The following is a 27,170-nucleotide window of genomic DNA, read 5'->3' as shown; positions in this document are numbered from 1 at the left end:
TTAACGCATCATTCAAAAAAGAAAATAGCCGACTGTTTTTTCGTGTGTTATGCTGAGAAGCATTTAGTCTAAACATCTGAGAAGTGTGGTATATCCTATAATCATACTGTAAAAATATCATCTGCTGTTGAAAGTAGTTTTATTATTAAAAAAATGAAATAAAAATATTCAGAAATAAGCAGAATTTTTTCTGCTGTCTGACCACGTTTGCCGTGGAATCAATTGGCAAGCTGCCAATTAAGACGATTCTATCTGAATGGGAGGGGAAAGGAGAAATTTTTATACGTCTGATTGTTAATTTCATTGTGACTCTGCTTCATCTATTAGAAGCTTACAGACATCTCTAATGGCAAACTGGCAACCTTGCGAGCTAATAGATGCTTCCTATTCCGCCTATAAACTGGATGTTCGCATTTTCATATTGCTATATTTTTTATCTATCGCGTTTGTGTTTAATGTATCGCAACTTCAAGCAACTTTTTCAGGAGAGCATTTTTTAAATTGTTACGATTTATAATTTATCGTTGTTTCATTCATAACAATTCCTAATTCTTATAATGCCCCTTAAAAATTGTTAATACTATTCGTTTTGTTTATTTAATGCAGTTTATGTGCTAAACTTTTAGGGTTCTTACAAATTTTAATCAATTTTAGGTCAAATCAGGCTTGAATCAAAGTTACCATCTACCGGAAACGTTGCTATCTACAACTGTCTTTATTCCACATAAAAGATCAATGTTTTTAAAAGTATTATCAATTAAAATTCTCATTTTCGGTATTTTTTGAGTTGTGTCACTGTTCTTTTCAAGCGACGATATATTTTACTACTATGTATAAGCAACAAATAGTTCTTTTTGTTTTTTAGAACAAATAAAACGCATTATGAACTAAAATAATATAATTATTAAATTAATAGACTAGAAAATAACCCGTCATGGTATGACGGGGGCAAATTGCCTTCTTATTAAAGAGACTGGAAAATCGTCCGTCAAGGTATGAGGGGTGAAAATTGCTTTTACATTTGATCGAAGCAATTGCCTGTTTGGTGATATCTTGATAGTTGAAATTTTAACCCTAACTCCAGTGGATGAACCCTAAACCCCACTAGAGAGCGTTTATTGTTGACCACTTTTTCGTTTCTTTATTCTCCTAAAATGACAATCTTACATGTAAAACAGTTAAGTTACCGGATCCAGTTCAGCCTTGCCAAAACAAAGGGTTTCCCTGCATGGCCAAAGATTATTAACAAATTGTCATGCTATGATGAGAGTTTCATCGTTGGTGACGTCAGGAGTGTTACTCGATCAGTGAATTGGCTATTATGTATATGAGGATTGGCCGTCAAATTTGACGTGTCCTAAAAAATATCTGCACATCAGAGCCAGAATAACGTAAGTCCCATTTGCACCACTTCGCAGGAGAGCATAAAAACGTTTGTTTACTGTATACGAAGGTTAAGACTCGTGCTCTTAAGACTATTTTTGACTGAAGGAAACAACCCCATTGGTGGTATGGTCCCAATGCAGAAAGGAGTTTTCCTAACCCTCATTGGTTGATTTGCGACGTAATTTTTAGGACTCAAATCATTTCAATCCTTTGCTTAAAAGGAACTAGTAAAATCGTACTTCAGTATCCTTTTCAAAAATATCTCACACTTTTTTTGAATTTTGGAGGAGCTTTAGGAATATGCAGATGTTTTTACACGTTTGATGATAGATGAATAATATATTTGGATTTTTAAATTGAGAAAAGGTGGAGGAAGACATAAAGCAGTACGTGAACCATTATGAAGAGTTGAGAAACAAGGAAAATATATAAGCTCTGTTAATTAGAGGGGGGGGGGAAACATTTCTTAGAAACTTGGATGTGGAACAAAGTACCCCCCTTCAATGTTTCTGATCTGTTTCTTCTTTGAGGAACTTAGCATTCACCAAAGCTATACATGAAGGATAGTTGATTTAGAAACAGGGGGTACTTGTCTAGTTGGGCATAACTTGTCGATTTTGCAATTCGGTGAACGTCAAAGCTCTCGTGACCAAACGACAAATCAGCATTGTCAACGACAGTCTTGGCATAAACTTGACAAGAAACTGCAAGGGATGCAAAGATGTATGTATGCATGACTTCTGCTCAGTCTCCCACAACTCACGGTAAGAGGGAAACGAGTTTGAGATTCAAGTATCACTCTTAACTGCATAGCAGATGTACTGGATTATACTGAAGTCAAATGAAAGGTATATATGAAATACCTATCCAATTCGTAAGAATTCATACAATTTGCATGCGACCAATTTCTTTGTCAAAAAAAAAAAAAAAAAAAAAAAAAAAGTTACAAAACTAAACAAGACGATAGGTAAAGCTTAACCACGAAAAGAAGGAGGATGACCTTGAAGCGAAACATCATTTGTAATTGGTAGAATCTGCCAGAAAGCACCGAATAATAAGAGGCATGGTCTCGCTAATCCTATCTATTCTAAAATAATAACAAGCAACCTATTACAAATGATGTTTTTGCTTCAAGGTCATCCGCCTTCTTTTCGTGGTCAAGCTATAACCCCACACTCTCAGAAATGGACTTTCAAATTTGAAGAAATTTTCTTCGTTTTTGACGAAACCACTTCCAGGGATATGCTCCGAGCGAACATTTCGTCAAATTGAAGAAACTGCTTTTGTTAGTGGTTTGAGGATGCGAATTTTGTCAAATGTAACGAAATATTTCTTCATTCTAGTTTCGTCAAATTAACAATCATTTTCGTAGTTTTGAGAGCATTAGTTTCGTCAAATTAATTTCGTCATATATGAGGACATTAATTTCGTAAATTTTTAAGAAAATTTATTTCCTTTTTTTTGAGAATACAGTCGAACCTCGTTAATTCGAACACGCTTTAAACAAATATTTGCTGAAATGAACTTTTTTTCAATCCTTGTCTTAGTGTTTTTTGGATAAAGCGAACCACGTTTTATAATAATCGATTTTAATGGTCCCTTTAAATTCGTTATAACGAGGTTCGACTGTATTTTATAAGATTTGTGTGCGTGTGATCAAATCCTAACTTCAGAATCTTACCACCGTAGTTTCCCACTTTATTGCGTATAGTCACTTTCACAGGCCCGTCATTTACGGGGTCAGGGGGTCAATTGACCCCCCCCCCCTCCCGTCTTGATTTTCGAACATTCATGTTTTTTCATTTGGCTGGCCGTTGTTTTAGTTGATTTTCTGTAAACAATTTATTGAGTACAGACTCTTCGTCATATTTGGGAAAAAAATTGAAACAATGGGCCTGCAGCCCCCCCCCCCCTATCAAAAAAAAGACAAGTAATTGTTAAAAAAAGAGGCACATAAATATGTTAAGCAAATTTATGAAAAAATGCAAAGAAACAACTTCTTGAAAAAAGGTAAAACAAATCATTGCAGATTAAACTCCCCATGGTATCTAATTAAACCCCCCATAATGGGGGATTTCCCTCAAAAAATCTAATTTTGGTCGGATATTTTCCAAATTTGGCACAGAGGTTCGTTATTGGAGGCTCGGGGATTCACACAAGGTCGTTTATGTCCCTCTATGTGGGGGGCGGGGGGGGGGGGACAGACAACCTAGCATTGGGGGTTCTCCGTATTAAAAAAAAAGTTTTTGTCCGATCTTTTTTTAAATTTGCCATAGAGGTTCTTAGATGTTCAAGAATCACGCAAGGTAGTTTTCATCACTTTATAAGGGGAGGGGGGGGGGGGGTTCCTTGAAAAAATTCAATTTTTGTCGGATCTTTCCAAAATTTGGCACATAGGTTCTTTGATGCACGGGAATTCACGCAAGGTAGTTTTAGACCCTCTATGGGGGGGGGGGGGCAACCCCTATGGTAGTTTTCCTACAAAAAATAAAGTTTTTGTTGGATCTTTCTGAATTTGGCACAGAGTTTCATTATTTGATGCTCAGGAATTCTCATAGGGTGGTTTTCTTTCCGCTATGGGGGGCAACCCCCATACGGGAGGGGGGTCTTATAAAAAACCAGTTTTTATCATATCTTTTCCAAATTTGGATCAGAGGTCCTCTGATGCTCGGGAATTCACACATGGTAGTTTTCAACCCTCCATGATTGGGGGGGGGGGGGAGCAACCCCGCATTGGAGGTTCTCCTTGGATAAAAAAAAGTTTTTGTCCGATCTTTTCTAAATTTGCCATAGAGGTTCTTTGATGCTCAGGAATTCACGGAGGTTAGCTTTCGTCAATGTTGGGGGGGGGGGGGGCAACCCCGATGGGGGTTTTCCTTGAAAAAAATTCATTTTTTGTCGGATCTTTCCAAAATTGTCACAAATGTCCTTTTACGCTCGGGAATTCCCATTTTCGTCCCGCTATGGAGTGGGAAAAGACGTGTGTGTGTGGGGGGGGAGGTCGTATAAGAACCCAGTTTTTGTCTGATCTGTTCCAAATTTGGTGCATTTGTCTTTTGATGCTTGGGAATTCTCATAGTGTAGTTTTCGTCCCGCTATGTGTGGCAAACCCCATAGGAGTTTTCCTTATAAAAATCCAGTTTTCGTCAGATCTTTTCCAGATTCGGCCCAGATGTCCTTTGATGCTGGAAATCCACATAGGATAGCTTCCCATGGGGTAGTATTCATGTGGGATACTACGCCATGTGATTAAAGAACCTATGTGCCAAATTAGAAAAAGATTTGACAAAAGTCTGGATTTTTGTAAGGAAAACTCCCCTAATGGGGGTGGGGGGGGGCTGCCCCAAAAGCGGAAAGAATATTTCAAACTGTTTGAACTACATCGCTACATCGCGATGCAAAGATGGCGATGCATCACGATGTAGAAATTCCAACATCGCCCTACCCTACTGGGAATATAAATGCGCTACTTCCTTAGCAGTCATTGGGTTCTGGAAAAATAAATCATGTGCCACTTTTATGCACAGTTAGATCGATATATGCTCGGGAGAAAATTGCTGAGAAGTTTCTTCTTCATTGCATCGAATGAAAAAAATTCCAGAAAAAAAAAATAGATTTTTATCCAACTTATACCACAAATTTCAAAGAAAAAGTACAATAAAATGGACAACTTTAAGTTAGTATATATTTGTTCTAAAATTAGATACAGAAAATAAAATTAGATAATCTTAAGAAAAGCTTACCTTTTTCTTTTTCCAATCAATTATTTGTTTTATTAATTTTGCTTGTATGCAGAATGTTTATTTGGCCAAATTTATGTTTAATACAGGAACTTTATTATTGCTTGCATTTCATACTTCATATTTTGAAAACAATTCTCTACCAAAATTGCATAAGGTATTTGAAAATATAAATCTTAAAAAAATGCAGATGTGAAATAAATCTTTTGGTAAAATTAATTTAGTGTAATGTTGTTAAATAATTATAAACATATAACTTTGCTTTTTACCCCTAAGTTTTTATTTTTATTTCCAAACATGTGTAACATGAAATCAATGTATAATATACGAACATTTAGAATATAGTTATAATTATGAAAAAGTCTTCGTCTGTCCTTGTTCTGATTATCTCCGTGATGTTGTATCCATCCTAAAAAAGTTTAAAAAAGAGCATATATACATAATAAGTAAAGGTTTAAGTCCATGGGTGTATGCCCTCATGCACATGGATCTTTTTTCTATTTCGAGGAAAGTTTTATGATTAAATTCAGCAGTTTATTTCTGAAATAAAACATGTTTTCACGATTTTTTTCAAAATCTGAGTTTTTTTTTTTTTTTCTTAAGTTAAAAAGCTACGATTCGCTTGTGACTTTGAAAAGCATCTGATTTAATTTTCATATTTTTCAAAATATATGATTATTTCGATGCTGACACCTTTTTTTCAAGCAGATTGCAAGACTGAGTTATTTTTACAGCGGATGAACAAATTTTTTTTTAGGCAGCTAGACTCTCAGTTAGTTTCTGAAATTAATTTCTGAATAATATTCTAGAATTAGTTTCTTCAGTTTATCGAGAATCAGCATTATTTAGCCATTAAACCAGTTAATTCTTTTGCACATCAAGTCGTGAATTTTCATTTTTTTTGAGCTATAAAAAAATTAAGGGTGCAAAAATTGTTGATCTGTGATTTTTTTTTAAATTTATTTTTTATTTTAACCAATAGCCAAAATACACCGGTTTTTTTTTTTCAATTTTCGTGTTCCGTTTTCTTCACAAATGTTTTCTGAAGTACTCCCCCCCCCCTACCCAAATTAGTTCCAATAAAGTATTTATGAATTAAGTAGTACTGAAACTGGTGATTATGATTTTATTTGCTCTTTTTTTAGAGATTTTATTGTGCTATGTTATCAATAAACAGCATTTACTTACCGAGCTTTACCTCCTTAAACCATTATCAAATTAGAGTCAAAAACCCAGGGCTCTAACACTCGAAAATACGCTCCATTTCATAAGTTAACTAGTAATTACATAAAGCTATCTTCTAGCTGATGGATAGGGATTTAGTAGAAAAAAAACCCGATTTTTCTGCTATACTGGGGGTAGATTACTTACAAAATGGGGCGTAGCTTGAGGGCGTGTGTACTTTGGATTTTTTTAACTCAGCTGGTAATGATTTTAAGAGGGAATGCTGGCCAAGTAAAGTTGTTAATTGATAGTATAGTACCTTGAAATCTTTAAAAAATATTCGAACAAAATCATAAAATCATCAGAATCAATCACTAGTACAAAAATATTCAAACGTAGCTCTATTAATTTTGGACGGAGATGAAGGGAGTATCACCTTTTAACTAAGCATATTTGATTTTTAAAATATGCAATTTTCACGCAGTAAATAAAAAAAACGCCAAGGGAGAAGAGTTGCCAAAGATAGGGGAAACCCAATAACAAAATGCATTTTGTTGTTTGTTTGTGTCTTGAGAACTAATTGACTGATATCAATGGATTTTTTTTCAAAGGTATATAATGAAAATAAGGACTAGTGTGATGAGCAAAGCTTGTTACATATATAAAGCTTATCATATATTTTCATTATCCTTTTAATTTTTCATATAGTTTCCTTATCCTTTCAATTTTTCAATTGAAGTTTGGTTAAATATTCAGAGATTTTACTTTATATCCAGCAAAATCACAATTCCAACTAAAAGATTTGGATTTATTGGAAGTTCATCTATAAAATGCTTCTTAGTCTGATTTAATGCTGACCGGAAATTCTCACTTTTTGTTGACAATATCTTGAGGCGGCAAATATGGCAATAAAATTAATGCTGCATTTATTTTAGCTGTAGAAACTATGTATAATGGAAAAATTCATAATTATGACAAATCATGTAACACAAATTGACATAGAAAAACTTATATAAGTTTAGTGCCTGAAGTGGGAAAATAAACAACACAAAATGCTTATTATTGTTAGTACAATTTTCAAACATGCTATACTATCTTTTCTTTTTTTTCTTTTTAAATCGAGGTTAAACATTAAAACTTCACTTCAATAATTTATTTATGAAAAAATATTGAAAATATTCTGCTGAAATATCAAGCACAAAGAGTTCTTTGTGGAAATTAATATTTTCTCTATCTTAAAATGATTTTATCAAATTCATATTTACTTTACTTCATGTTTTATGCGAGTAAAAAAAAAAAGGCTGCACAAATAACAAACATAAGCACTTATTGCTAGAAACATCTGCCGCAGGGAAAGAGATTATATAAACAACATGGGGTAAGCTGGTAAGCCTATTGGGGGATTGGTATATAGTATTTGTTTAAGAAAATAAAAATGCAGAATGAAACAAATTTGAACTATTAAACTAAAAAATACCCTTCGTTTAACAGAATTATTTTTGTAAAATGAAAACACATAACCATGTAATTTATTCCATGTTGAAATTAAAAGCTTCAAAGTTCTATGCCTTTTATAAAAGCGCTGTATTTATCATCTGTGTTTGTTAAGCTACGGTGTAGGTTTTTTTTTTTTTTTTTTTTTTTGTAAGTTTAAATTTGTTCAAACTCTTTAGTCATGTTTGTAATCTTTTAAACGAAATAAAGGAAGTACGCTTTTGGAAACAAATGTCAACGAACCAACATTTTCTTTTACAAATAAAAAAAAACAAGCTAGCTAAGCCTAACGTGGAGGTGACTCAAAGTTAACACCCACAGAATTCTAAACCTAATCGAACCGTTCGTTTTCAATTTTAATGTGTTTTAAATACAACTATAAACACAACACTAAACAAAAATGTAACAATACATAAAAGAAGGCACATTGCACATACAAATTTCAATAAATACTAACCTTTTTTATGAATCCTTTAGGTTGCGTTCGATGAGCACGACCGAGAGCGACCGGTTAGTTAATCACGTGACAACTAATGATCACGTGCTCCAATCAACCAATCAACTGCTTAGAATGGTAACCAGTGAGGTAACCGGTTGATCATAGAACGCTGCGGTAAGTAACCAGTTACTTACTGGTTAACCGGTGAAGTTCGTCGAACGCACCCTTAGAATAATTGAGGTAAGATAATTTAACGAGCAAGTACAAGATTGTAACGAAAACTCCCAGAATGCACTGCAATGTGACGAAATCGAGACGAAATAATTTCCTGAAAAATTTGAGATTTCTGGTTTCGTCAAATATCACGTGATTCGGTGACGAAAGGATCGTCGAAAATAACGAAATAGTGCTCGAGGATTGCCGAATCGTTAAAATTGAGCGTTTCATTTTTGACAGTGCATTAGGAATATTTGTTATCTAGTTTTTCATTTTTTGGACAAACGGGCACATTGAGGACTTTTGCCACTCCGGAGGAGTAATGGAAGCCCGTAATTCACTATTAATTGTTGTTTTATTTGTGACTGCTGACGAAATTTTAATTCTTCATTAGCGTTTGGTGATCAATGCTATTTCTTCACCATTTTTACTCATATTTGCAAACTACTATGACCACTTAGGTATCGTAAGGCCTGATGGTATCGTAAACGTATTTCCATGCCTCAATTGCAGCATGAGGCACCGTCTTTTCACCCTAGGTTACCAAACATCACTCGCCTGTCACCTCCAGTTCTAACAGTGTGTTAATTTTGAAGAGTCGATTAAAAAGAGCAGATGTACACAAGACCAGAAATCAGAAAGATTACTTCTGGAGTGCTAACGTAAAAGCATCAGTGACTTCTCAATCCTGGAATGACCATTTGGTTTACTAAAGATCTTAATTTCGGCCTAGTGGATCAAGTCAAAAGGAAAAAGCATGTTATTTTAGTGCTGCATGTTAGATGATATTGCAAAACAATTATTCAAGTGACAACCTTCCTCCTCTCATGGCTGAAATTTTTCTTTCAATTAGTAAATAAATTAGGCTGCAGTTTGAAAGCGTTAAAAAAAGTTAGTTTTTACTTCCTTTTACAAAGAAAGGAAGTATTGAATTCGCGAAAAAAATTTCATTTAAAAATCCGCCTTAATTTTTATTTTGCTCGCCCCCGAATGAATATTGATTTTTTTTTCAACCCGACCGCACGTGGATACATGCATAAGAGCGTATAGGCACCAGAAATATCCATTTTGACGATCCCCGAGTAAATTACAACGAGTTTTCTCGTGACGTTAATATGTACGTATGTATGTGCGTATGTATGTATGTCACATAACTCAAGAGCGGTATGTCCTAGAAAGTTAAAATTTGGTATGTAGACTCCGAGCGGTGTCTAGTTGTGCACCTTTCTTTTTGGTTGAATTCGGATGTTCCAAAGGGGGCTTTTGCACCTTTTTTGGGGGAAATCAATGTTAATTTCAATGCAAACTCAAGTGGTGTTATAATTTGTGAAAAACTTGGCGACATATCGCCAAGCTTTTGGTCGCCAAGTTTTCTCGCCAATTTGGCGACAAATTTAGCGTTTTTTTATTTTTAAAATCTGGTTTCAATTTGGCCACTATTGGCGTTATTTAAAGAGTTTCCTTGCTTACTCCACGTTCAAGGCACTATTTACAATAGCGTAAAAGGAAGTCATGTGATGCGCACATCAGCTCGTTTCCTAATTACCTATATAGATGATCTACAAAGAATTGTATTGATTTAACAATATAGCAGTCGGACCGTCGATGAGATGGAAAGGAAAACATCCGGTTTACAGGCGGAAATGGACACATCTATTAGTTTTCAGGGATGCCAGCTTTTGTGTTAACTGGACGTTTGCCAATTCCATATCATCCGTGAGCAGACTATGTATTCGTCTCTTTTATGCCATGTCAAAGAGTTTTAAGATTAAACTTCATGTTTTATGGATGTTAAAGGCATACATGAATTGTTTGGTTATTGAAGATAAATAAACTGAATTGTTCTGAATTATTTGTCATTTCAAACTCTTAATAAAATATTTTGCCTTCAATATTTTGTTCTCATTATTCCATTTCTGTAATATTCACCTTATTAGTTTTTATTTTTTGCATGAAGTTGTTGAAGCTGAATAAAATTTTTAAGAGCTGTGGTTATTAGTAGAGGTCATCCTCCTATTTTTTTTCCTAATATTAAAGCTTAAAAAGAGATGGGTAAGGGCGGTAGTTTTAAGATTTGCCCCAGTTCGGAAGAATCGAAAGTCAGTCACTGAGCATGTTCCTGTATTTTTTAAGTTTAGCATCTTAGTTTTAAGCATTTATCTGTGCTCATTTATATTTCACGATTCGTATAAGCGGCTTAACTTGCAGTCTATTTTTGGGATTTTCAGTTTGTGTAGACAGACTGCTGAAAGAAATTCTGCTCTCGGTTTTTACATGCGTCTATTGCCCGATTTTTCTTTGCATTTCTGTTGCATCGTAGAGATAAACAAAACGATTGTTCTGCAATATTCAGTTTTGTATAAAATAGCAAATACATAATGTGTTTGTTGATGAGCAAATAAATGGCTTTAAAAATCTGTTAATTTGTGAAACAACTGTGCTTTTCTTCCATTTTCATAAAATTATCAGTAAGCACCAATTCTAATTATTTTTCGCAAATCTTTCAAAAACGCATTTGTGCAGCAGTCAGCTAAATCTGAATGACACCTAAATAAAAAACTAAACTTAGCATCAATGTAAGATCTAGAAACAAGCAAAATATGAAGATATGCCTTTTTAATGACATGCATTTAGCCAATATTAAAACAAGAAAGGCCATGAAAAAAAGAAAAAAAAAAAAGCAAACTTAGGTCTATATTGTGGCTATCCACGGAACTTTCTTTGATATTTTCCTATAAATGCTCGGTACATGAGTGTTTTTGCATTTACTAAAATTTGCCATCTTTGCGGTGTTTTAAATTTATGTATTAATTCAATTTGGTTCGAACAATTTACTGTTTATACAGAATTTCTAATTAATAATATCGCAACCAACCAAGCGCGTTTTGCTGCATTGGTAGCAATTTTAATAAGACTAGAACAAGTGTTTTTGAGGACGTTTCCTATTGACGTGTATAGCAACAACTAGGAGGTCACAGTTCGTTGACTTTACGAAATTTTATGTATTATCGAAAATAAACTGACTCGATTCTTAGCAGCACTTCAAAAAAAAAAAAAAAAAAAAAAATAATAATAAATAAATAAATAAATAAAAAAATAAATAATAAAAAAAAATAGAAAAATGTTCGATTACGCCCCTTTTTGGAACGATTGGCTTCAAATAGTAATAATAATGATAATAATAATAACAAGCGAATTTCAATTGCATTGTGCTTTCTTAAAAACCTACGTATATTAACTGAAAACTTGTGTTTAACAACTCTATAGACAAGCAAAAGAAATTCGTGGCAAAACATTTATTGCACAAATTTATAAAAATAATACCTATAACAAACACAACATACAAACATTAATTTAAATACTCTTTGTTCTCATGGATATTCACATAAGAATCTAAACCCAAAAATCCATCCAGCAGCAAAACAATATCACCAACTTAACTTGATTTTGAATAATAACCTTGATACTGTCCATAGGGGTTGATTAAAGGCACTTTCATCCCTTGATCAGCAGAAAGAAATTCATCTAAATAGTTGCTACGGTAAGGATTGAATTCGTATTCCATGCCATAACCCTGAAGTCCAAGTCCTGGGAAGTATCGGTTTTTGTTGTAACCACTTCGATCTTCAGGTTCGTAACTCTTCACGTAAACGGGACGTTTGAAAGATTTGTATATACGAACGGGCTGTTGGACGAATCCAATTTTTTGCTGGTCGTTATTCTCATTACCGTATTTGGAAATATATTTCTTCCCACGGTTTACTTTCTCGTTCAGATCTAGTAGAAAATCTTTGGCAGCTTCAGATTGGGATCCAGATTTTCGTTTCTTGTTCTTTAACTCACGGTCTTTAAAAGCAGCTTCTTCTTCTTTGTAGTTGGCTTTCTTTTCGTTGTGGTTATAATCCTTTGCAAAACTTGAAGAAACAGCCTTCTTGTCGTGGTTTTTAACTTCTTTTTCATAACCGTAGGCCTTTTCGTATCCATATTTCTTCTCTTTCTCGTACGATCCACGATCATAGGCGTTGCTCTCATGACCCTTTTCCCCACCTTTTAGTTTCAGGGAAGCCTCGGCTCCACTTTTGTGTGCTTGTTTTCGGGCCAGATCTCGAAGATACTCGTCTTGTTCGTCGTTGTACTTACCAGCGCCGTATTTTTCCTGAGATTTCTGCAATTTCCTCAGATTACTCTGGTCGTAATCTTCCTCATATTTGTCTCCATAATTTTTCTGATACTTCCGAAATTTCTTCAGATTATCCTGGTCGTAATCTTCTCCGTATTTGTCTCCGTAGCCCTCTTGAAGGAACTCCTCAGCACTTCGTGGTACTGGATATTCACTGATGTAGTATGATGGGTAGTCACTTGCTTGCAAAGTGACGCAACTACAAAAAAGGATAGCTATTGCCTGAAAAGTAAAAGGAGAAAACAATAAGAAATACCAGGGGAAAAAATGAATTAATAGTATAACAAGTGAAACATGAAAACACATTAGGTTTTGAAAGGCACTTCAAGCGCCGAATATTCAAATTCCACGAGAAGAACAAAAAGGTGTGGCAACAATTGCACCAGAAAGCAACATAAGAGACGGAGGCTCTTACGGTCTGCGTCGGACCCCGTAACCGAAGGGTGCCGGGGGTTCGTCAATGGTGACTCGGGCACGTAAAATACGTCGTATAGTCACAAAGTTCTCCAACTGAATCAATATCTCTTAGTTTTGTTGGACCAGGGATTGCTCAGCTTCTAGTCTGGATCAAAAAAAACCAGAACTCTCTTCAGGGCCCCATTCAACTGGTTGAACCACAAATAGTGGTAGGTATACGTGGGCCTTGGAGTGATATAATGTAGGAGATGTTTGTTGTTTTTTCGATTAAATTTTGCTTGAAATTCCATTTTCTTACACTCTTAGAGAAATTTAACTTGGAAAGTTAACTTTTAAGCGTGTGAATTTTTAGTCAAAATGTCATTTTATCATATAATGAAAGATCCTTGAATTTTGCTGAAATGCGAAGCACAATTTTTTGAAAATTACAATTCCATTCAAAATGGGAAGAAGAGCCCAGAAAAATGGTTATTTAAACTGGTTTCTCTTTTTCAGGAGAGGAAACACCCAAGAGCACCCTCCCCCTCTGCGCTTAAGCATCAATCAAACTACTCTAAATCAGACTGTGTTAAACTATTATTTTTCTTCTTTAACCATCTGAAATGTTATGATGACAGCAAGTGTGCCGTGTTTATCACATTAGATCTGTGGTTAATAACGTCGCGACCCTTTTTTAACTCTTTTATTAGCTTCACCTGTATGTATGTATGTATGTATGTATGTACCTTGTAACGGAATCTTGCAGCTCAAATTTCTCCCACTTCCTGCGATCGAATTCTTTTGAAATTTGGCACGCAACCTCAGACCCGATGACAATGCAATATTCTATAATCAAATTAAGTAGTTAACTCTTTTAATTGTTAGTTTCCTCCAATTTTAATCAATATTTTGGCATGAATCCAACAATGTGAAAAAGTAAAAATTAAAAAAAAAAAACATTAAAAATTGCTCGCAAAAATTATAAAAAAATATCTACGAAAATCTTTACTTTTTCTGCATCAGACAAAATTTGTTCCAGTGTTCCAAGGTAATTAGAACATGAAATATAATTGTTTTTAACTAATTTCATGCCAAAATTTAGGTGGACCTTCAATTGGAAATTCATTGCTAATCAGACTATTGTTGAACAAAACTTTTATTCAAATGCATCTCAAATTTTCAAAGTAATGTAGATATGATTTCCTCACTCATACATCGATGACTGAAATGGATTAGCTGGATTAGACAATTACTCCACAGGCAATTTATCAGCGAAGTTGAATGTTTTTAGAGCTCGGCTATTACACTTTAAGGGGTACAGTTGCTCTTTTTGGAGTTCGAGAGACCACGTTTCGAATGCCACCCGAGACCTTTAGTCGCTTTTTTTTGGCAAATTTCATGAATATAAAAGATTTTGAATAATGTTGAAATGAATATTTTTTCGTAAAACAAGTTAAACTAAAAAGAAGAAAATAAAATAATAGTTTGAAAAACTAAAAAAACACGCTTTCGTAGCAAAATGAACTAAAAAGTGAAAAATAATCTTTGGGTGATAGTAGTTGACCAATCACTTAATTTTAATGTAATACAAAAAAAGCGTGGGGGGCTTCTTATCAGTTGTCTTGAATTTCTTCCATTTGTTGTCCATGCGAAATTGTAAATAGACAACATCCCACGGTTTTTTGTATTACATTAAAATTAAGTGATTGCGCAACTACTATCATCCAAAGATTATTTTTCATTTTTTAGTTCATTTTGCTACGAAAGCGTGTTTTTTTAGTTTTTTAAATTATTATTTTATTTTAAACTAAACAACCTGCTACCCTATTTGATTAACCTCGATATGAATATATATATTTCCTCAGCTGTAAGTAATGCTACTACAAAAGATAATAAAAATAATGCTATATTTTTCTTTTATGTAATAGTTTTATAATGCAATACATTTTATTATGCAATGAATTTTAAAAGTAGGAATAATATCGTGACCCCATCAGAAATGCTTCGTGACACCATTTAGGGTCGCGACCCACAGGTTAGGAACTCCTGCATTAGAATTTGCTGACTGGGATACTGAAAATATCAGGTCATTAACGTAAATGCTGAAAACTTTAATTACTATCCACAGGCTAAATTAATAAAAATTGTCAAATCCAGGTAGAACTGGTAATCTTAAGCAATTAGCTTATAGAGCAGTTCCAATAGACTTTCATCCAGCAATGTATAGGTTCACAGAAACGAGTATGTTCCTAATGAGGAAATGAGATATATTTTATCTTTATTACTAATAATAAAGCTGAAAGTCTCTCTGTCTGGATATCTGGATCTCTGTTTGTCTGTCTGTCTGGATGTCTGTGACGCGCATAGCGCCTAGACCGTTCGGTCGATTTTCATGAAATTTGGCACGAAGTTAGTTTGTAGCATGGGGTGTGCACCTCGAAGCGATTTTTTGAAAATTCGATTTTATTCTTTTCCTATTCTAATTTTAAGAAAATGTTACCGAGCAAATTATCACAACGTGGAATAGTAAATTACGAAATTATCATAACGTGGAACCGTAACATGGGCGAGCCATTTAACATAGCAAGTTGGCGAGAAACTCATCATCCATTATTTGTAAATGTACAAGCGAACCAAATGACCTTTTAATTTTCTATTACGGGCAAAGCGGTGCGGGTACCACTAGTTAAAAATAAACTTGATCTTGTTATTCTCTTTGAACGTGATTGGGAAGGTGCACTACCTGAAACTATTTTTTGAAAGAGAAATGACAACCCCATTTTATTTCGCTACATTAAAGTTCTGCTGCTTTTATTAAAATAATTTATTCTGCATCACATTTCTGGTGTAGGTCAAAGTTACCCTAAATGTCAGGAAAACTTTGAATCAGGCTAATAACTCATTTAAGATGGATTTAAAATTAATTATGTTTACATTTTGGATGACTATGCTATAGTTTAAGTGTTTCATCCTCGAAATATAATAAAACTTAAAATACGAGTGGGACAGTTTAAAATTTAGAAGTTATTGCTCTAAAGTACTCTGAATGACCGTAATAATTTATTCATAAATCAATCTGCTCGGTTTTGCACTCATACAATGGCTCCCAAAAGTATTCGTACACTTACGACTTTCAAAGAAATACACCCCTATCCATTGGTTAAAACTAATATTTTGGAACAGGTATTTAATTATAAGGTCTATGATCTATTTTCAACAAAACTACAGGAAGATTTTTAATAACATAATAAACCTTGATTTTTACGAAATCAATAATCGAAAAGTGCCAGAAACTTTTTCTCACAAAAGTCTTCGTACACTTTGAAAAATATCTATATATTAGTAAATAATCTAACTTTTTGTAAAGCTATCATTTAGTAGAATATCATGCGGCATAAACAACAGGTTTTAAACATCTGAGAATAGACTTCATTGCTCTTTCTTTCTTTTTTTGTGCAATTTCTGAGTAAATGTTCAACCTCACTTCGAGGCTTACTGTTTCCAGTTCGCTTTTCGTTTCCAAGTCGTATTTTCGTAATCTAGCCACCAGATTTCTCTAAACATATTACATTAAGTTTAAATCTCGGGATTGAGGAGATTTTTCTAAGCTTAAGGACAACTTCTGAGGCACCAGACGAAAACGTTGAAAACTGTGTGCTTCTTATGGTTACCTTGGAAAAAAAAAGTTGTTTCCGATAACCAAATTTGGGGCAAAAAGTTAAAAACTGTTTTTAAAAATATTTAAATGCACAGCATGATTCAGTATTTTATCAAAAATTCAAAACTACCAAGCCCTGATGCTGATATGCACCCTCACACAAGAACACCTTTACCGTCCTGATGAACTGATCCAACTAAGTTCTTAAGATTAAATTCCTCATTTTTTTTTTCATTTACAATTATACAAAATTTAATAAAAAACGTTGAATATATTTTCATCTGTAAGTAAGACGTTGATGTAAGATCATTGATTTTGCGACGGAAAGCGTAATTTTTCTGTTTTTCGCACGAACAATAAAATTCCTGCGGGAAGAGGTCCCATCTAATACAGCTAACGAGAGAACTTGGAGAACAAATTTAGGTGAAAATTAAACGCAAAATTTTTTCGTTAAATTCTGCAGAAACTTTTACAGCACTCTGCACTCAAATGTTTATTTTTCATAAATGCTTTAACTGTGACTCGCCGATCACGCTTTGTTAACTTTGCCGATTGACCTTTTCTTACCTTGTTTTCGATCCGATTCTTTTCTTTAAAGCCTTTTTTAAGCATTTCATTATAGAGTGGTATGAATTAACTAATTTAGAGACATTTCAAACCAATTTACCTCTACTTTGAGGGGAAAAAAAACTTCGAATGGCGTTGGTTGCCTTTTACGAATACCAGCCATTTAAAAATAATAAGCAGAATATTAGGAATAAATAAACAAAAAACTGAAGCCAGATGATTTTACAGTGTCGAAACAATGCAAAAGTAATAGAAAAACAACTTGTGATAATTTTAATCATGGAATTTATTCGAAAATATTTCAGTGTACGATAACTTTTGTGGCGTATTATTTCTCTGTCTCTTCGTTTTTTTTTGACACATTTCATAGCTAAAATCAGGCAATATTTCGAAAAAAAAAACTGGGGTTTATATAGAATTTCATAGGAATGATATGAAATATAAAAAAGGATTTCATACTCGAATTCAGTTTTGCGTTATTTTGGTTTTACTATAAAATTTCAAGGTGTACGAAAACATTTGGGAAACACTTTAAAGTTGTAAACAAGGTCTTTTCTTTTTAGACTCATTATAGGAACTCTCGACAAACGCCTTCCATATAATGTGCTACTGACTAGTAAGGTAAGTGCGTCAACTTAGGCCAACCTACGGTTCACGACCTAGTAGTACTTTGATCATTTATGATTCACTTGGCTCCACATTTTGCACATTTATCACATGACTCATAAAAAATAAGCAAAAATATTATTCCATGCAAAAATTTAAGTTTCAACTATGTTCTAAGCAGTTTTAACGAAGAAGAGCAATTTGGCTTTATTACAAACACGGTTATCCAAGAAGGCCAGCCCTGTATGTGTATATAATGTACTGTGAAACTAAAATAAAAAAATAAAAAACATAAGAAATTTTTTTATTGTCACTATAAAAACATCGAGGGGGAAAAAACTAATGCTTAATTTAATGGGAAGGGGAAAGATCAATCGTCCGATCGGATCTCTGACAAGTCGATATGTTACGTTTTGTGGTCACTCCTACTCTCAGTTCGTGCAAATATGTGCACCACATGTAGCACAGCATCATATCGTTCATCCGGTCCTTTGGAATCTTAATAAGGACACCTGAGTCGTAATAAAGCCAATATTGGCCTTATTGGGCTACAGTCTACTTTTCTGGGGTTATCCACTCACAGAAAAAAAATGACGTTACACAGCGATATTTTTCTTTTTCAATTGAGGCAGTGAGAAGCAAAGGGATTGTAAGTGGCAAAATTAAAAATTCGGAGATAACCAGTACACACGACAGGTGAACCTCTCCTCTGTCTTGGGGCAAGAGATGGTACTAGTAGCCCTGGTGGTTGCTGCTATACAGCATGATTTAGAAAAAAAATTTCAATGAACGCCTACCTAGAAGCTAATCTTTAAACGCGTTTTACTCAAAACTTAAAAATGTCCACTTGCATCCCTTTGCTTCTCACTGCCTCAATTTGTCAACTACACAATTTAGACTTTCCAGAACAATTAACAACGTTTTCAACTACAGTGAACGATGAAGAAACAAAATTCAGTGTAAAATAAAATCAGACAATTTTAAAAAGACTCTTTTGCAATAATTGTTGTTACACTTTTGCCTGTTGACAGCAAACTGCTTGTTGATAACGCTTTTTCATCAGTTAGGATAACGATAATCGATGCAGCGAATTTTCGCTATCCTACAAAGAAAAAAAAGGGGGGGGGAGGGGGGGGTGGCTTTATTGGTGTACAGGGCCTTATTTAGAGCACTCACCTAAAACGAAATACACTCGCATTTAACTAAGTCAACTGCTGTTGAAAGGCAATGACAAGTTAAATTAAATTGCATGTTTTCTCGGTTTTCCAATAAATTATGGGATTTATTTTTACTGATTGTTTGTAGGCAAATAGGGGTATTTAATTACCAGAAAAAAGAAAAGGGTAAAAAGCTTTCAGCTAGTTTAACGATAATTGTCTTTTGACGAGTATTTAAATTTTTCTGCACTAAAAACAAAGTAATCTGCAGAAATTTTGCTAAAAAAAGCTGATACTTGAAATTTTTTTATTTACGTATTATTATTATTATTTTGTGACAGAAATATCTTTAACACAGTTAAATAAATACTCCCCCCCCAAAAAAAAATATCTTGTTAAAAAAATTCAAAGTACGCCAAAAAAAAAGAAAAGCTGTTATGATTGCATTCAAACTAGCAGCAATGAAATCGCAAATCTATTCTTATAATACCAACTTATGCTTAAGAGTAAAAAACACTAAATTAGCAATCAAGCAATAAATCAGTAATTAGTTATTTATTTTATTTTTTACGCCATAAAAGAAAAACCATCAACTAAACAGTCTAAAAACCAACCACTGATTTAAAAAATGCTAAAAGAGAAAACATACCAAAATCATAGTTATTCCTTTGGATCGGACTCAGAACTGAGATGCTGGACATTTTTCGCCCGACCTTTATATACTAAAAGGGGGATTAAGTTTTTAAAATGCTCACTCGCTCTGAAAAACGTTCGAATCCATTTCTGAATTTACGTGATTGGGAATTTTCGGACACATGCCGCAACACAAACGAAGAATTACAACCGATTAAGAACAAGGTTTGTTTCGCTCGCTGATCAAGTTCAGGAAGTGAAAGTAGGAGTTGAACGCGTTAATTTTATTAACGACTCTCATTCGTATTCAAGAAGCTCTTTCGGCGGAAGAGATAGCATCTTCAAGGACATGTCGGAATTGACAAAGTTCATGTTGTGTCTGTTCAAACCGGGGAGGGGGGGGAATTAAAAGGTTCTAAACGGTTTTTTGATGGCCTTTATCAGCTTAATGGCTTTCGATCTCCGTTTAGGAACTTAGTTTCAGCTGATATCTTCTACAACCTTTATGAAAATTATTAGTGTTAAACTATTGAAAAAGTTGTGGAAGCCCAAAGTATTGACAACTATAAATTGATTGATAATACAGTCAAACTCGCTTATAAGGAGCCCTGATTTAACGAGAACGTTATTTTACATTTCCTTTGAAAAATCAAATTATGTTTGTTGAAAAATTGTACAAACTCATGCTCTGTATCTGTAGAAAAAAATATCCTTAATTCCTTCCTTCCTTAGTGTCACGACAGCCCTGGGTGGGCCCTGACCTTCTCATTACTTTGTGTAGAAATAACAGTAATATCAATTATTTCATCAACCATCACTGAAACATTCTGCAGCATTTACTTTTTTTAGACTTACATTATCTGTTCGAGGGAAAAATTTCCCTCGGAACCTGGTTAGTCGGAATAAAATGAAACTTGATAAAGAATAAATACCTTTATGCTGAGAATTAAAAAGTCAGTAATCCAACGTTATTAAGCACAAAACTTGCAAATGATTGCAGACACGTGTTTCGGTGTTACATGGAACACCTTTTTCAATGCAAAGAAGTGTGAGCTTTTGGATGAAAAGTCATCCGAGAAAAGCAACACGGTGGAACAGGAGAAAGTATAAATATCAAAAAATAGAAATTAATCAAAACAAAAAAGATAAAATGACACCTGGAGACAAAATTTATTATATAATTCCATCAGGAAAAAAACCGTTAAGTAATAAATTTTAAAGGAAAACCCATAAACAATGCAAAAAGTCCAAAAATGAAACCACTCATAATAAATTAGCAATAAATTTACCAGCGGGAAAAAACTATGTATGGAAGCAATGTATCAAATGGAGAAATGCAGAAAAAAAACAGAGTGAAGGATAAACATATTGGAATTAGTTAATCACAAAACGAAATAAGAAAGCAAAAAATGAAAAAATAAAAGTAAGAAATGTACGACGTTTACATAAAAATAATAGAAAATCTAAACCAATTTTAACAAAGGAGTCCACACAGAGGAAAAATAGGGAATTGCAGTAAGATCGTTAACTAAATTAGAACGGTTCCTCAGGATGTGGAAAGATTCCCAAAAATCAAGATCCAACGAATTGGGGCATTTTTGGATAATTTGATAAGAGTTAAAATCAAAAGAGTGATTCGATTCCCAACATATACAGCAATACTGGATTTATTCAGCTGTTGTTTTCTCACATAGCTTTGATGTTCTTTTAACCGAAATTTCAAAGAACGGCGGGTCTGTCCGATGTATCCGAGTCCGCAATTGCAAACAATTTTATAGATCCCACAGCAATTAAGAGGGTGAATAGAATCTTTAAGAGAAGAGAAAGAAAGTTTATTAATAGGAGAAAATACCACTTGGAATTGGAATCGCTTCAGAATCTCAGCAACCTGAAAACTGATACCAGGGAAGAAAGGCAGAACAACTAAATTCTTTGTGTTAAAAGTTCTATTAAGAACAACATTTTGAGATTTTTTGCAATGTTTTTTATAAATGGAATCAACTAAAGTGGGCGGATAGTCTCTATCAACAGCAACAGCTCTTAAATAGTTAAGTTCCGCATTAAGAAGCTCAGGTGAAGAACAAATATTCATTGCACGATAAACATATGTGTTGAAAGCTGAATATTTTTGATTAGGAGGGTGAGATGATAATTTATGTGGGGGTAAGGAAACAGCAAAAGGTTTGCGATAAACCGTAGTTTCAAAACCGGACTCAGTTCGAGAAACGAGAACATCCAGAAATGGAAGGCAATTATTCTGTTCTTTTTCACAAGAGAATTGAATATGAGGATCAATGGAATTTAAAATAGATAAAGCATCATCAATGCTTAGTTGATCGTGGTTCATAAGAACAAAACAGTCATCAACATAGCGAACATAGAATTGAAACTGTATTTTCTGAAACAACTTGACCTCAAAGTAATGCATGTAAATATCACTAAGGATGGGGCTAAGTGGGTTTCCCATTGCCAAATCATCCGACATAGTATAAAATTTACCATTAAAAACAAAGGACCCAATTTTATCTCCAGGTGTCATTTTATCTTTTTTGTTTTGTTTAATTTCTATTTTTTGATATTTATACTTTCTCCTGTTCCACCGTGTTGCTTTTCTCGGATGACTTTTCATCCAAAAGCTCACACTTCTTTGCATTGAAAAAGGTGTTCCTTGTAAGTGTAGCTGATTTTTAGCTCTCCATGTTCCGCAGTTCGCATTTCTTCATATTCATTTTCATTCCTTCATAATACTTAAAATTCACAACAAATAAATAAGTCTTATCTATACTTTGAGACTTATTGTCATCATTTGACCTAACATTATTTAATATTTCGACAAAACTTCTTTTGTTCATCAATAGATTCCCCCCCCCCCCCCTTTTTTTTTTTAGCAATGACAACTTTTCCGTCCTCTTATGTTATGACACATTTATTGTCATCAGAATAGTCATCATTTAAAAACATTTTGCATCCATACATTTTTCCTAATATACAATATACAATTAATATTTTATTTCCTCAATATTCTTTTTAGACACTTTTTATGCCTTAAGTACCCTGGCTTGGAACAGTGTCCAAAGTTTGGAATGTATTTGCAATGTCTCAAATTTATGAATAAATTATTTAAACTGAATTAGTTAAGTGGAAATGAATTTGAGCGTGTGTACAAATAAGACACAGGTAAAAAGCCAAGATGAAATGTGAAACAAATTCAAACTAATGCTGCTCAGTTAGCGTAGGTAACCAAAGTTTTTTTCCATACTAAAAAACTTACTTATTGTTTCGAAATTTTCAAAAAATTGTTAAACTAACCCATAAAACCATCAAAGTTTAACTCACAAAGCCTCAAAATATAACCATTCATTTATTCTGTAACATTATTTATTTATTTCTGGTGAAACACCGACAGAAGTGCCAGCCCTCAAAAAATGTCCCAAGTTGGGGTAGTGTCCCAAATACGGGCACTTGACTGTAGTTGTCATCATTGTTTGAAGATGACACGGGAAAAGGGTTTTTTACCATTTAATGATCTCATGTTTTTCTCTCCAGCAGATCTACAAATGAGAAGTCACTGGTTTCGATTCAGTTTATTTGTCATGTGGAAGGTTACTAAATCATTTGTTTATGAATTTTACTTTTCCAGTTGTTTTTGAAACGAAATTAAGGCGTTTCTATTAACCCCAGGAAACTTGTACTCTGAGGTAAATAGAAACAGCTCAGTTATTCATTCTTCCAATTTTTTCGGACGATTAAATTTCGAAGCAAATAACACTTTTTTTGTGTTTTTTTCTCAAATCCAGTGCATAATTTAATTTTTTTGTTTGATTTTTCTTTAAAAATTATTTTAGAACATATTTGGAAGATTCAGCGGGTCACAGATTGAGTACGTCAGTGTCGAATTTCTTCCGAGTCCGATCTGATGGTATATATTGTGCAATTATCTATCTGTATCATGTCATGAGAAAAAAATGGAGTGTTTCCATCAGGGCCGTTTTTAAGAGCGGGTTTTTAGGGTTCAAACCTCCTCCGAAATTTTTTACAACTATTCTAAAAAATGCCTTTTATTATACTTTTTTGCTGATAAAATTATTTATTTAATTATAAATTTATTTAATTATAAATTTATTTAATAATTTTTCCATTTTACTTAAAAAACAAAATAATTATTACTCAAGAATTCTAACTCGGTGCTTTATCTTCAGTATTTATTTTCATTGTATTTGTTGCGAAAATCCTTTCTTGCAAACCAATACAGCGTGTTTCTTCATTTTGAATACCAAACTGTAGCAAAAGCATCAAAATTCTTTAAATTTGAAATTGCCAAACCTTTTATTGCTCTGAAATTATTACATACCTTATAACTGCGAAAAAAAAAAGAATTTAGGAAGTTGTATTATATTTCGAATGCGCGTATATGAAAACACACATCTATTTATTTATTTATTTATTTTTGAGTTGCTAAAAATACATCTAATATTTTACAGAGGTGAAGTTATGTTATGTACACATCAGATTTCATTCCCTCATTTAATAGATGTGTCACATTTTACATTTGCTCATGTTATTGCACTTATAGCAACACCCCGTCATATAGATTACCTATTGAAACAGAACTCAATAGATATGCAAATAAAATCAAATTTTATTCATCATTTAGATTTCACGAAAAATGTATTTTGTAAAACCCTCTCCCAAACAAAAGTCTGGTTACGGCCCTGGGCCTGATTCCATTTATTCCTTAGTCTCTAGGATAAAAGGAAACACTTTAGGGTAAATGTAAACATGATTCCATTCGCTAGCAAACAGTCGTAAAGTGAAATTTTTCATTTCATTCTTAGTCTTCGGACTAGGACATAACATTTTCTATCTCAATTCACTCAAAAAGAGAGGGGGGGGGGGGGGAGGGTTTGATAATATGGTTACTGTGGAGCAAGGGTTGTTCAGTTCCTAGTCTGGATCAAAAAACAAATCGGTCTTCTGGGCGCTATCCAACCGGTTAATCCATTGGTAGGTTTTACCAGCCGGTTAAACCATTTTTATTGGTATTGAACGGGGAACGCTGAAGTGTAGCGTAGTGTACATGTTAATGCAAAAGTCCAAAACATGGTGAATGTCAACATTTCCCGATGAATATCAACATTCATATTGCAAAGACATTGACGAATGTCCGAACATTTCTGGTGAGTCACCCATGAATATTTACGTGATCCAATTTCGGTGTTTCACATTAATATACACATGAAAACTTTGGTCGGGTCGAGGTTAGAACTCACAACCCTCCGATGACGGACTGATCTCTCACCCAACTGGAATACAACTGCCCCATTCATGAAGTGTTTCTTCTCAATGTAGAACCAAAGCATTACAGGTCATGTTACACTTAAAGTGTTTTCAAAAGTTTTATACTGCGCCCTCTGTGGCCGAACGGCAGAAAGTACTTGCTCTGGCAGCTGCCTGAGAGTAGTAAAGGAGGTCGTGAGTTTGATTCCCACAGGTGCCATGTGAGTTACTTTCTTCTCTCAGTGATGTTAATCTTTCCTGCGTATTTGCTCCGACGCAAGGCGTTTCGTTCGCAGTCTGATTTTCCAACTGTACCGTGATTTGGTGTGAAGTCCGACCAAAACGCAGTACACAAATACCATAAGGGGCCTCAGTGGCAGAGTGGTCTAAGCGATTGCTTCACACACTTGAGGCGGTGGGTTCGACTCCCACCCTCGCTCTGGATGTACTTTCCCCTCTTTGTGATGTAAATTCTTTCATGTGTTGTTTATGTATTCTGTGTTGTAATAAATCATGCGTAAGGGAGGCAAGACAGTTAGATTGTAGTCCTCATCAAAAGTAAACATGTGCAATAAGCACCAAAAGAAAGAAATACCATAAGGACTTACAGGCTCACAGCACAACACACACTCACACAAAGAAAGTACTACGACGGGATAGAGAAAGTACTCCATGTTCGAGTCGGGATTCGAATCCAGGACCATCCCATCGCAGTCAGATTTCTCTGACCACTGGATGAGGCGTTTAGTAATGCAAGGAGTAAAATTGTTTAACCGTTTTTGCGGCACATAAAGCTTGAAATTAAGTAATACGCAGCTGTTTCTTGCTATGATTTGCTATTTGAAATAAATAGATAAGTATTAAGAGAAATTTTGTGGCAAAAAATTCGAAATTGACTTGAACGAAATGTTTTACGCAATTCTACTGAAAAGACAAGGCGTGGAGTCTCTCATTGTCGGAATCTTAAGAATCGAGATCAAATCAATTCTACGGAAGTGATTTAGAAAACCTTCGTGGCAACACGGATGAGTTAAACAGATGATAATAGCGTTAGCTTCGTATGTGTTGATTTTCAACGTTTAAGAACAAAATATGAACTGAAAAAGTGGAAATGTGGGAGCTTAAGTTACGTGTTCTTCAGTGTGACTAATATCATCTCGTATCTAGACAGTAAGAAGCTGCTTAAAATGAGAACTAAAGAACTTGAACGACATCTTCTCATGACATCAGCCGAAAATGGATTATTAACCGAAGTACTGACTCTAGATTGGATTTGTCGTAAGCTAATTTCGAAGGAAATCCACAAGGTACGGTTGACTTTCCGTATTTTTAAGTTTTAATGTTTAAAATATGAACTGTGTATTTCCCAAGACCCGACTAACTAAAAGTGAGGCCTTAGGCCCACAATAATTTGAATGCCCCTGAATGCTCTGTAGTGGAATACAATTATACAATGAAGGATTTACAGGTTTGGGGACCCATCGGAATGCGTTTTTTGTGACCCCCTTTGTATATTATAGAACTGCGTAAATTTTTTATTACGTGCATTCATGAATCTCCCTTGGATGCTCTCTTAATTGTGACATGGTAAGTTCACTACTGGCAGAATGAATAAAAATTCTCTTTTAAGGAAGTTTTTCTCCAATTAACAAGAAAATATTGTTTTTTACTAATTTAAAAATGCGTGTACTTTTTGTATAGTTGTAATGCTGTGCATAATTCTTTAAGTACTTTGTGGCCTCTTAGAAAGAGGGGCCCTCAAGTCCAGGGCGAGTGGGCCTGTGCGGTAATCATTCCTTGGTATTGCTAATTAATCATAATAAGGAGAAATAGAAATGTGGTGAAACGAACGCTAAGGCATCACTGGAAAGAAAGCTTTAAGAAAATATTAAGGATGCAATCATCATTTATTGTCTTTTTAGCTGATATTTCATTTTTTTATTGCAACATAGCAATTGTTTTCGTTATTTTTAAAAATAATGTGATTATTTTTTTTTATTACATCCAATGTCCCCCCCTCATTAAATGTTGTGTAGGTATGGGACGTGTATATGATCATATCATTCGGTAAAATTTGGAATTTCAATCAGTAAATTGGGAAAACTTTTGAAAATAAAAAAAATGCAGATGAAGAGTCTTTGAAATTTTTTTGAGCTGGATGTTTCACTTTTTCTCTTCAAATTGTGCAAAAGTTCTTTCTTTTTAAAGCTAAAGCCTTATTAAATTCAAATGAACATGAAACACCGGCAGACCTCGT

The 27,170-nt window shown here is 34.1% G+C and overlaps 1 protein-coding gene across 1 annotated transcript; it reads right to left on the bottom strand.

Annotated features, from left to right (window-relative positions):
* Positions 1 to 11,749: 11,749 nt before the first annotated feature.
* On the bottom strand, positions 11,750 to 19,868 carry LOC129217560 (uncharacterized). Its single transcript, XM_054851885.1, has 2 exons — positions 19,653 to 19,868; positions 11,750 to 12,841 (listed from the first exon to the last, which is right to left on the bottom strand). Exons 1-2 carry the CDS (start codon positions 19,659 to 19,661, stop codon positions 11,876 to 11,878), a joined length of 975 nt encoding a protein of 324 aa, XP_054707860.1. The 5' UTR covers positions 19,662 to 19,868; the 3' UTR covers positions 11,750 to 11,875.
* Between the last annotated feature and the right edge of the window lie 7,302 nt (positions 19,869 to 27,170).

The sequence above is a fragment of the Uloborus diversus genome, chromosome 2, assembly GCF_026930045.1.
Source record: "Uloborus diversus isolate 005 chromosome 2, Udiv.v.3.1, whole genome shotgun sequence".
NCBI classification, from domain to species: domain Eukaryota; kingdom Metazoa; phylum Arthropoda; class Arachnida; order Araneae; family Uloboridae; genus Uloborus; species Uloborus diversus.
The sequence above is the reverse complement of the archived record's forward strand: the minus strand, read 5'-3'. Positions and strand labels throughout refer to the sequence as shown.